This window comes from Clupea harengus, chromosome 8 (genome assembly GCF_900700415.2).
Source record: "Clupea harengus chromosome 8, Ch_v2.0.2, whole genome shotgun sequence".
In the NCBI taxonomy this organism is placed as follows: Eukaryota; Metazoa; Chordata; class Actinopteri; order Clupeiformes; family Clupeidae; genus Clupea; species Clupea harengus.
In genome coordinates, this window is record NC_045159.1 from 250,001 (window position 1) to 262,500 (window position 12,500).

The 12,500-nt window shown below is 44.6% G+C and overlaps 2 protein-coding genes across 3 annotated transcripts in view; one reads left to right on the top strand and one right to left on the bottom strand.

Annotated features, from left to right (window-relative positions):
• The window catches only part of pdha1a (pyruvate dehydrogenase E1 subunit alpha 1a), a 19,208-nt gene extending 11,021 nt beyond the window's left edge, over nucleotides 1-8,187 (bottom strand). Inside the window, exons 1-3 of one of the 2 annotated variants that reach the window (XM_031571342.2) lie at nucleotides 8,066-8,179; nucleotides 6,196-6,216; nucleotides 10-78 (exon numbers count right to left, since the gene is read on the bottom strand). In XM_031571342.2, the coding sequence (XP_031427202.1) occupies nucleotides 10-78; nucleotides 6,196-6,216; nucleotides 8,066-8,122 (147 nt within the window). In that variant the 5' untranslated portion in view covers nucleotides 8,123-8,179. Of the gene's footprint in view, nucleotides 1-9; nucleotides 79-6,195; nucleotides 6,217-8,065 lie in introns of both variants that reach the window. The other variant, XM_012832510.3, reaches the window with a different exon arrangement.
• A 578-nt stretch (nucleotides 8,188-8,765) lies between these two features.
• The window catches only part of prdx4 (peroxiredoxin 4), a 7,317-nt gene continuing 3,582 nt past the window's right edge, over nucleotides 8,766-12,500 (top strand). Inside the window, exons 1-3 of the mRNA XM_031571269.2 lie at nucleotides 8,766-9,087; nucleotides 11,711-11,828; nucleotides 12,150-12,266. Coding sequence (XP_031427129.1) covers nucleotides 8,871-9,087; nucleotides 11,711-11,828; nucleotides 12,150-12,266 — 452 coding nt within the window. The 5' untranslated portion in view covers nucleotides 8,766-8,870. The remainder of the gene's footprint in view (nucleotides 9,088-11,710; nucleotides 11,829-12,149; nucleotides 12,267-12,500) is intronic.

The following is a 12,500-nucleotide window of genomic DNA, read 5'->3' on the forward strand; positions in this document are numbered from 1 at the left end:
GTCACTCACCTTGATGTCGAAGGTGGCCTGCTGGGTGAAATCTGCGTAGCCCCGAGAGGAGAGAACCACCCTGGCGCCCTGCGAAACGAAGCACAAATACACATCAGCGTTCGCCTCAATCACACACACATTCAAAACACACAACCTTCATCCTTTACATACCCAGACCACATGTATCACATTAGAGCCTGACCCCTTAGAGATAACTAGATAAATACTAAACCACATTAGGACCTGACCCCTGACCCCTTAGAGATAACCAGATGACTACTAAATTAGTACTACTAAATTTCCCTCGGGATTCTAAATTTCCTTTGGGATTAATAAAGTATCCATCCATCTATCTATCCATCCATCTATCCATCTATCTACTACAACACATTAGGGCCTGACCCCTGACCCCTTAGAGATAACTAGATGACTATGAGTGGAAATGTTCTTGGCAGACTACAATTTTATCAACGGTCATTGCCCCCCCCACGTATCTCTATACCCTACTCATTAATGATTTACTTACTTTATAAAAAATATAATGTTATTTTTCTATGTTAAAGCACAATTGTTAGCAAGTCACTGTGTGTTACTTTTCCATTTGAATTGACATGATGTCGCTTGTGTGAGCTAGAGAGCAAGGCAGATGCAGCAACAGCAAACAAAATGCAAAACCGGAAGTCCTCCTCCGTGTGGTCGCCATGGAAACCCCGGCAAAAAACTGCATTTTTAGATACACAGCCTAGAATACGACGTATTTGACCACATACGTAAGAGAGGCCATATGTGAGCGGTCTAAATGAACCAGTAGGCAGGTTCTGCATTCTGCATTCTGCGTTCTGCGTTCTGCCCTGCCCTGCCCTGCCACCACCCCAGTGCAGCACCACTCTCATAAAGCAGACCCATAACTCAAGCAAAACAGTGTGTGTGTGTGTGTGTGTGTGTGAGAGGGTCTCAAGCAGAACAGTGTGATGGGGAACGTGTGTGTGTGTGTGTGTGTGTGTGTGGTGTGAGGCTCTCAAGCAGAACAGTGTGACGGGGTCCGAGGGTCTCAAGCAGAACCGTGTGACGGGGTACAGGTGTGTGTGTGTGTGTGTGTGTGTGGCTCTCAAGGAGAACAGTGTTACGGTACGTGTGTGTATGTGTGTGTGTGTGTGTGTGAGGGTCTCGAGCAGATCAGTGTGACGGGGTACGACTCGAGGCTCATTGGTGTTCCCCTGCTCCGTCCGTGTTAGGGGTACCACCAGCACTACCCTCCTCAGGGGCACGTCATCATACATCAGTACCGTCAGGACTATTACATCCTTTTCAGGAAGTTTGTAGAGGATCTGCTTGAGCTTCCACCGAGACTATCAACAGTCGGAGAGACTACTAATAGCTGATTGACTACGGACACGCATGCTGTTGGTGAGTGTGTCTAGAAGAGCTGCTAGAACAGCACTGATCCAGGGTGTAGTGGGGGGGGGGGGGGGGGGGGTTGTGGGGCTCTACAAGGGTCAGCGGGCACCGTGCACAGAGTTTCAGGTCAGTGTGTGTGTGTGTGTGTGTGTGAGACGTTTTGCACAGCAGGCAAGACAGAAGAGATTGCAGGTACTCACAGCAAGCTGTGGGCCTGGAGTCTCTTCGGTGGTGCTTTCAGGGTCGCTCCCTGAGCTCTGTGGGGGCCGCAGCAGCGCGTCAGGTGTGTTCGAGTGCTCAGGTGTGGCGGTAGGGGGCGCTGTTGAGTCAGCTGTGTTCGAGTGCTCAGGTGTGGCGGCGGTAGGGGGCGCTGTTGAGTCAGGGTTGCTCCCTGAGCTCTGTGGGGGCCGCAGCACGTCAGGTGTGGTGGTAGGGGGCGCTGTTGAGTCAGCTGTATTCGAGTGCTCAGGTGTGGCGGTAGGGGGCACTGTTGAGTCAGGGCTGTCAGAGGTTGAGAGGGTGAGAGGGGCGAGAGAGTCTGATGATGGGGAAGGCACTTTTTGTGATGGCTTGGAAAAAGTTGTTGGGTCTGCGGCTGCTTGATCTGATATTGTTTGACTGAAAATCAGACTAGAGTCAGGTTGGGTTGGGTTGGGGTTGGGTCCCACGCAAGGTTAGCGTCAGGTTGGGTTGGGGTTGGGTTCAAGGCAAGGTTGAGATTGGAGGCTGTGAGCGCTTGTTTGTTTTGACTCCTACTAGCTGAAGAAGCTAAATCAGATCCTGTTTGTGTGCATTTGGATGAAGTGGAGTATGTTTCTGCTTCTGCTTCCAAGTCTTTTTCTGTTGGTTTACTGAGACGGAGGTCCACTTTTTTCTCTCCTGACGTCGGTTGCAGCTGTGATGGTGCTGCTAACTCTGGTGCAGGTACACACAACAACGGAAGTACCGCCTGAGAGGAACACAGCGTTAGAAAGGTTCCTGTTGGTGTGGTTGGTCTGGTTACAGTTAAGTTTGCCTCGGCAGATGTCTGAGGTGAGCCTAGGTCCAACCGTACTACTTCAGGTGAAGCTTGTTCTGTTACAATAACACGTAAATCTGTTTTCGGTGAGGTTGGTTTGATATCACTAAGCTCAGGCTGTGGTGAGGGTTGTTTGGTTACACTAAGCTCGGGCTGAGTGCATGACTGAACTGGGAAACAGGACTTGGAGACAGGTTGGGCTGGGGTTGGGTCCCACGCTAGGTTAGCGTCAGGTTGGGCTGGGGTTGGGTCCCACGCTAGGTTAGCGTCAGGTTGGGCTGGGGTTGGGTCCCACGCTAGGTTAGCGTCAGGTTGAGCTAGGTTAGCGTCAGGTTCTACTGCTGCTGTGAAAGGACCTGAGCAGACAGCAGCCGGGGGCGCTAGAGAGCCACTCACTAAAGGTTCAGGGGTCTCAAACTCTGGGGGAACAAGGTCAACGACGTGGACACCCTGGGTTTCAAGGCTGGGTTTCAAATCAGAGTTTGTATCGTTTTTATCTCGCCCACGAAGAACGGGTGTGTAACCTGCGGCGGGGGGTAAGGAATGCTCTCGAGTACAAGGTCGGAGTCTGTCACTTTCCAAAATGGAGTCAGGAAGCTGCAACGACGAGGGAAGGTGGGCATCTGTGAGTGGTGTGGAGGAGTGTGTGTGGTGCTGCTCAGGGTGTGACTGGGTCTGGCAATGGGCAGGCGGGGCGGCGGGGGATGTGATGTCAGCAAGTTCACCCTGATTGGCCAGCAGCTGAAGGACGGCTCTCCGAGTGGAGGACTATAGATGGAGGGGAGAAGATTGAAAGATAATACATCACTCAAAAGATAAGGAAGTAAAATCACACTGTCAAAGGAGGAAAGCACAGCGTCCAATCAAAATCAAAGAACGTAACGATCTTGACTGACAAGGCCCCCGAACCTCAAACAGCTCTGATCGAAGTTCACTTCATAAAAACCCCAAGGGTCTCCACCAGCTTCAGCAGCTCAAAACTCAATACATATTCCATAAAAATGATCTTTGCTATCAAACAACGTATGCGTACCCTCCAATTTTTTTGCCACTATGCTCCAAGAGCACCGACTGAGGACTCAGAACGGACTGGAGGGTATAACAAAAAGCGTGATACAAGTGTGTGTGTGTGTGTGTGTTGTGTGTGTGTGTGTGTGTGTGTGTGTGTGTGTGTGAGACTGGAGGGTATAACAAAAGCGTTATACAAGTGCGTCCGCGAGTACGCGAGGGTCGGCTAGGGTCTGTCTAACATACATTTTGCCATCAGAGAGTCTACGAGCGGCTTAGTGCAGATGTCCGCATACCCTCAGTGGCCGAACAGCCCCGTCAGCACGGCCAACTGTTCAACTGCCGACTCAAGAAGGACTCAACTGCCGACTCAGAGGACTACAAAGAATAACAAGAACAACTATACGTCCAAGGTGTCCGCAACTTTCCGTGTGCAGGTCTGCAAGAAAGTAGAAACAAAGCCTAAGGTGTGTTCCATAATGCTTTGCCAAACCTGGCCACCAGGGGGGCGTTGGCGTTTAGACAGTGTGTGCAATGTTAGGGAATGTGTGCCTTGGCTGCCAATTGATTGATGTTCCTTAAAAAAGCAGGGGAAGTAGTTGTGTGAACATGTGTACAACCCTAAGGTTAACTTAACTAACCCATACCTGCAACGTAATCAGAATGATGTTAGATTGGTCGTTTACATGGCTATTAGTTTCTAATATTTTCCTATCAATATATGTAATATTCAAAGTTGAACTCAGCCCACTTAATCCGATTGAATTTCCATTGGGACTGGGTTCAACCGGGTTCGTTGACATGAGGCTGTAAAGCGCCTTGAGACAACTTTATATCAAATGGAATTGTTAGTCGGAGTACTAATGGAATAGGCCCCATGTTAACAAACTGAAAAAGATAACTTGATCATCTCAATGGTTCCATGCTAGCCTGTAGCCACTCACTACTCTCAGTGGTGGCGTCCTCAGGGGCCTGTAGCCACTCACTACTCTCAGTGGTGGCGTCCTCAGGGGCCTGTAGCCACTCACTACTCTCAGTGGTGGCGTCCTCAGGGGCCTGTAGCCACTCACTACTCTCAGTGGTGGCGTCCTCAGGGGCCTGTAGCCACTCACTACTCTCAGTGGTGGCGTCCTCAGGGGCCTGTAGCCACTCACTACTCTCAGTGGTGGCGTCCTCAGGGGCCTGTAGCCACTCACTACTCTCAGTGGTGGCGTCCTCAGTGGCCTGTATAGGGCCAATGATTTTCCGTTCAAAAAAAATGCATTTTCCGTTTCACATTTGGTTTCAGCTCATTTTGTTCACCCTGAGGTATATTGATGGCTTAAAATGAGTGAATAATATGTGCCCTTCTTAGATTGTTGTTTGCCAGCATTAACAGAACAGAAGACTAAACATTTTTTGTTTTAAATGCGATTGGGAGGACGAATGTGACTGAATGTGGCTTTTGCGGACGTGTGTGGGTCAACTGTTAAAAAGGGGGCGTGGCCGGAGCAGAGTTCAGCGCAGACGTGACATTTTCTCAGTGGTTTTGTACTTTAATTAATGTTTGTTCATCGTTGCAATCGTTGTTGTGTTTATTTGAAAGAAATATAGCCTTGCAGCCCAAAATACAGGGGAATTTGGGCGATTTGTATGCACAAAATGATGTTTCCGTTTGAAAGTTGCAATTCCGTTTCAAAGGGTTCATTCCGCGAATTCTGTCCGTTTTCCGTTATCGCGGAAAATCATTGGCCCTACCTGTAGCCACCCCTATCTTGGCCAGACGAATGAACTGAGATGAACTGACACAGAACTCGCGGCGAGCAAAATTCATCAACATTAACCTGAATGTTGTAATAAAAGAAGCTGTTCATCATCTCACACTGACAAGGATAGGGAGAGTTGACCATACTGCTGGATCAATAAGATGTTGACCTCTAAGGTTGATTTATTACTTTGACACATCATCAAATTATGATCCCAAATCATTCAAAATAGAAAATGCTTTTGCAAAAACATTTTGAGAAAACATGCATACAGCTACATTAAACCTACAAAAACATACAAGCTACAAACACAGTGATGAAGGTGCCGACCTGCTTAATATTGAAGTATCATTGCCTAGCGGACTGAAACTAACACACAGAATACTCAATAGTGAGCTGCAGAGCGTGAACACAGCGTCTTCTGCGCAGTGGTCTATTGGACTTGGTAATTATTGTTCTATGGTACTGAGTGTGAAAATCCGTGAGATTCAGTTAAATCCATGAAAATCCACGAGTATTATAATGGAATGGACAGGTGTGGTGGAATGCCGAATTAAGTTGAATAGTAGTTGAATTGTTCCCAGCAATTATTGGATAGTATTTTTAGCTTGAAATGCCCATCCCTAGTACCGAACTCGTACCGAACCATGATGTCAAAACCGTGCTGTGAACCAAAACGTGATTTCTGTGCATCATTACACCCCTTGAAAACACTGATGAAAACATTAGAGTACAAAGAGACCGAGAAGGAAGAGAAAAACCAAAATAATGCAGGACAGGGGATGGAGGGAGTAAAGGATTGGTAGGATAGACAGAAAGAGGAAGTGTGGGAATAAGAACAACAATGTTTGAAAGAGCAGAAAGATAGCGTGAAAAAAAATGAAAGCAGAGGTTATGCTTCCCTGTAATGTATGAGTTTAAGTCCCTTAATCTCCTGAAAGCGAGATTAGTTTTAGCTTTAGCAATACACCCCAAACAGCACTAGTCTGGCTCAGCTGATGGCTAAGCTAGCTGACTAGCTCCGTAGCTTCTTACCTCCGATACCACCTCGGCTCCCTTTAGTAGGCAGCCAAAGAAAGGACAGAGAGGGAGAGAAAGAGACGGTGAGAGAGAGGAAACCATTCACTTCACGCGTACAGTGGTTAGCAGTTATAAAGTTGGCTAAGCTAAATAAAATAAAAAAAAGTCATAGTATTTTCCATTGCAATATCACTAGCTTCAATGCTATGTCACAACCTTCAATTCTATGTCACTAGCTACAATGCTATGTCACTAGCTACAATGCTACAATCATACAACAACGACAATCGGTTTTAAGGCTAAAATTGAGTATGGGAGGGCAATTTCACCTTAAATTAGTATCACAAGGTTTAATGCTTACAGCAACTTAAGCAAACTTTACAATTTTTCATTTTAGTCACAGCTTCCCAGTAGTATAAGTAGGCTATATGATGCATAATTTGCTCAAAGATCATGTTTAAAATGTGATGTGATTCTTCAATAGACTATAACACGGTAAACTTTATAGAGCCAGGGATTTTCTCTTCTTCTAAAACAAAGCATTTCACAAAGACAAAAAACCTCACTTGTCTAAGATCACTTCATGAATTTTATCACCGCAAGAAAGAACAAATGGCAGTCCTCAAAATGCATAGCAGAGCATTTCTGTCCAAAAGCGTCTGACGAGTGTAAGGTACCTGTCCCAGGTAGCTGTCACTCTCACTCTCACTCTCACACACACACACACACACACACAGTGTGAGAAGCATACTGCTGGTTAATGCTGATTACACCAAACTTTCTGCTGTAAACCACACAGCCACCAAGCTTCGGAAAGACTCCTTGAAGCAAAAACCTACTAAAAACACATGAACATGTTCCCACACACCAGCTAAGTGAATGTCTGATCCAGACTGATTGTAGGGTTACTACCAGGGTTTGGGTTAGTTTATGGAGAACAATGGCTTCACTATGTATTCATATGGTATAGCAATTATTTTGGCATCAATGGCAAAAAAACAAAAAAAAACATTATATATATTATTGTGCAACCACAACTGTGCAGTTTCGACCAAGCTCTAAGTTCTAAAACCTACTTGGTCACTTCGCCTACTACTACATACTTCAAGCTATACATACAAGCCACTGATTTTTCAAGCTACTATTCATATCAACATTCTTTGATGTGTAAAACAGTGAGAAGAATATCAAGGTTAGCTGTAGGTATAGACGACAAAAATAATTCCAATCATGAGATCCTTGCTAATAAACTAGCAAACCCCACTACGGAAACAGCAGGCAGCAAAGTTATCTATAGCCTACACCTGTGTGCTGACTGGATATAAGGAGATTAGGTCACCGTTTAACAATATTTGCTTATTTTTATGATTGACAAAACGACAACAACGGGCAGTGTAAAGCATCTGTAATAACGTCAACGTTAAACATTTAACAGTGTCTAAGTAAGCCGTAACCTGAAGTTAGCTACAATGCTAAGCTCAGGCTAAGATGCCTTTCCTGTGACACTTCATAGGACGACCATGAAAGTGATACAGGACGTTAGCATTAGCATTTAAGAATACAGGCTATCTAACATGACGACACAAATATACCGGGTATAATCCAATTTCACCAAACACTATTCTACTTCAACACTAAAGCAACCGTCCACGACATGCTACGAGGCATAATTTTCTGTAAAACGTTTTTGTCGTTCCTTAGAAAGCAGCGCTAGCCAGAGCATTAGCTAACTTGCTAGCAAGGTCAGTTCACCCATGGCTGCTGATAGTACGACTAGCTCCTCTGTAAATGTTGTAAACATCATTATTACACATGAGGTTAAAGCTGGTTTAACCTTGTATCATTTTATCTGACAGAAACAACCATAACAGAAAAGGAAACGTACATTCTTGCTGGCAGTTCCCCGCAAAACGTTGCCAATTATGGACAGCATCTTCTGCATACTACAGCACTCTCACTGGCTGCTATTCCACCAGATGGGTCATACCATTCCCCCAAAAACTGACGTCAGAGAATATGTGACGCTTGTTTTTGCGTCATCTTATGGCGCCACAAAAAAAAATCCGTCAAATGTACCAGTACATACAGAGACGATGCAAATACACATTGGAGAAGTTAATAATACTATAATAATAATACATCACATTTATTTAGCGTTAGTTTATTTAGGTTTAATAAGAAACCGTGGAAGCCATTTCACTAACCTCGATATGGACCGAGATATATTTTTTCCAAAAACGTCTCCATGGAGAATCATAGACATATATACATATATGTCTCATATTTGTGTCGTCATGTTAGATAGCCTGTATTCTTAAATGATAATGCTAACGTCCTGTATCACTTTCATGGTCGTCCTATGAAGTGTCACAGGAAAGGCATCTTAGACATATATACATATATGAATATATGTCTATGTGGAGAATCCCCTTCCTTTCGCTCAGTGTTAAGAACGGAACCACGAGGGGGCGACTCGATCACTTTCTCCTCCTTGTTGCTACAACAAAACCTGTGGCAGATTTCATATCTATGGTTGCCACCTGCTGGCCAATCTTGAAGAGACAGACGACCGCTGCATCTACGGGTGTATGGTGCTTCACGTAGGACAAACATATCAGCCTTTTTGACGTTTTGCCTCTTTAGTTTACAACTTCCTGGTTCTGCAGACGTGCAACTTGCAAGTCGTGGGCATGGAGGACGTACAACGCTGCGAGACATTTTTACAGACCCGTTCTTTAAGGGTGTGTGTCTGTGGGCTGCTCTTGCTCCTAGATGCAGTCCTTTCCTCTCAGGATTCTGCAAACGGAAAACAAGAATGCTATAATTATGCAAGTGGACACGTCTATCCAGGAGAGGCTTTCAGAGTGCCCGTGTCGGATCACTCCTTGCACTTAAGCAAAGCCAAAAGTGAGTGCGATATTCATTAAGCGTTTGTGATGTCTGTCTCCAAGTAATGTATTTGAATCTGGTGCAACTATATCGTCTAAAGTCATCATACATAAAATATTAATGTTGCCACACTCTTTCTGTCATTCCATATGGTAACGTTAGCTGGCGCTAGCTGGTAGCTAACTGAGTGCCTATGCATTAGCGTTATCGTTTTACAGCTGTATTTGAAGTATTAGCGTTAATATGTCTTTTTCTTTTTCAAGAGGCTGTAAGTTACTTTAAAAAGTGAACTATTCACACTATCCTCCCTCTGTACGTATCTAAAACGTAACATTGCAGTACAACGCATTACGTTATCCAACGTTAACGTTACATTTTCCTGCTAATTCAATTAGCTATCATGTATATCATATTTAGTTCACAGAAACTTTATATTTTACGATCCGCTGAACTAGTGGGTGGGTTTGATCCAGAAGTTTGATCATGCGGTCTTATGTATTGGACGGAATAGTTATATGGTTAGCAAGTTTGCGTTTAAGATGACACGTCAGAGAAAACAAAACTTGCTGGCTACAATGCTGGAGGTGCGTGTTTGAAAAGTCGGTGCATTGTTAGTCATGAGTCTATAAAAGTTGTATTTCTGCAAATATACTTTATTAGTATCAGGATGCATAGACCTTGACACAAAAGAGTGTCATGGATTTCATAGATATATTTTAGGAAAAAATAAACGAAGTGGAGAGCGAGCGAGGGGGAAGAGGCGTGAACTTTGAACAGTCAGCTGTCTGCGGTAGGAGTCCACGGCACTCGTTATCGTGCTGCTCTCATTGGGATAGAATGGAAGCGATTTGCAGACTGCTGAGGAAAAAAACGTCTTTGCTGGCTGCAGGAAGTTGGGCATTCTTTAACTTTATGCAAATGAGAGCGATTTGCTGCCTGCTGAGAGCCAATCAGTTCGGCGTGTGTGTGATTTGGAAGCCAACGTAGCTCATAGGGGCGGGAGTAATCAAAAATATCGAAACAAGATGGCGGAGTCTCGGGACTGTTACTGGGAAATATTTTATGTGAATAAAGTTTATCTACACGACTTTTTATATGTCTAATCGACTCGATTTGTTGTTTATATGCTACACGTATGCTGTGAGGTCAAACAGAATATTGTAGGTCTTAACTGAAGCTCTCGACTATTACTGTTAGCTTGCCGCTAACACTTTAACCGAAAACCCATTGGAAACACATAGTAGCTAGCTAGCTAGCTGCTAAATAAGTTACATATAATGTTTTCATGATTTAACTGGCTGATATATATGAATCAGATAGAATAAATTAACAAATTCTAAATTAAATGAATCAGCGCATGAGTGACAGCCGCAACATCTATCATTATTTTTGGGAGTTCACAAGCTAATGCACTACATTAGCGCAGCACTGCAACTGAATTTGCTACTTGAACTTTGCTACAGCCAGACATGATTCTTCTGATCACACCCCCGGCGGCTTTACGCCTAGCGATTTAACGCATGTAATTTGTGCCGTGGACACCTAATCGTCCCGCTCTCATTGGGAATGAATGGAGACGATATCCCGCCTGTTGAGCGTTGGCGATTCTTTAACTTTATGCAAATGAGAACCACGCGGTAACCAATCAGTTTGGCGTGTGTGAGAATTGGAAGCCGATGTTGTGCAGAAGGGCGGGAGTAATCAAAACAATCAAAACAAGATGTCGGAGTCTCGGGAGTCTGTTACTGGGAAATATTTTATGTGAATAAAGGTGAATACAGCTGCTTACCCGACTTCTACATCGACTCGGTTTGTTGTTTATATACTACACGGACACTGTCAGGGCAAACAGAATATTGTAGGTCTTAACTGAAGCTCTGGATCATTATTGTTATTGTTGCTGCTAAAACTTTAACAGAACATCCATTGAGAACACATAGTAGCTAGCTAGCTGCTAATAAGTTAAAATAGAACTCGAAACAAGTGCCAAGTAGCCTTTGATATTGTGGGCATCGTGATTTAACTGGCTGATATGAATGAATCAGATAAAATAAATGAATAAATAAATGAATCAGAGCATGAGTGACAGCCGCAACATCTATCATTATTTTCATGAGTTCACAAGCTAATCTGCTACATTAGCGCTGCACTGCAACTGAACTTGCTACTTGACAGCCAAACATGATTTTTCTCATTACAACCCCTAAGCGGAATACCGCCTGACGCTCAAGGCGCCCAGTCTACAACTGACTGGGCGCCTTGACCTCTCAGCCTTGAATGTTCATTAAGACAGCGTGTAAATAGTCCACTTTGACAGACAGACACTGTATCAGACACTAACTAGTGTACTGCACTGCCTGTTAACTGACTGCTGATTTGAGAATGGACCCATTTTGTCATTTGGCTTAAAAATTGGAGAAATATGTAAATGAAAAGTTTCCCATGAAGCCAGAATAGTTGTTTTGTCCCAGAGGGTTATAGCAGCCTGTGTAGACCCCTAAACAGCCAATCATGTCGTGTTCTGCTTTCCATATTCAGAGAGTTCCACTGATGCAATGAAGACATATTATACTGTAGGATCCCAGTCCGTGTGCAGGCCGCATTGTAGATGGCTAATGGCTTAATTCTGATTGGTCAACAGTATCGAAGCCCGCCCCTCATTGGGAGGGAACAGCTGTGATTAGTGGGGAGTTTAAAGACCTGAAGCTGTCGGATTATAAGGGGAAATACCTGGTCTTCTTTTTCTACCCACTTGATTTGTAAGTATACACTAATGCAGACCCTCACTCACTCACTCACTCACACATGCATCAGACTGGATTGTGTGTGTGTGTGTGTGTGTGTGTGTGTGTGTGTGTGTGTGTGTGTGTGTGTGTGTGTGTGTGACGGACCTTGAAGAACCAAAAGGTCCCTTGTAACATAAAATAGCCAGACTCCGAGTTGCGGGGTAAATATAGCACTTTTATTTGAAATCCAATGCAATACAATGTGCTCCTGTGCAATGTGTGTGTGTGGTGTGTGTGTGTGTGTGTTACGGGCAATACAATGTGCTCCTGTACAATCTGTGTGTGTTCTTGCAGCACTTTCGTCTGTCCCACGGAGATCATTGCCTTCAGTGATCGTGTCCAGGAGTTCCGTGCAATCAATGCTGAAGTGGTGGCGTGCTCAGTGGACTCTCAGTTCACACACCTGGCCTGGTAAACACCAGGCCCCCCCCCCCACCCTCTGACACACACACAACACACACACACACCTGGCCTGATAAACGCACACCCTCACATACACACAGGGAAACACACCCTCTTACACACACACACACACACACACACACACACACACATCTGGCCTGATAAATACACACATCCTCATAAGCACACACCAGGGGGGTATTCCTCATATGTGGTTTAGTGACAAACCTGGATAAGTCACCT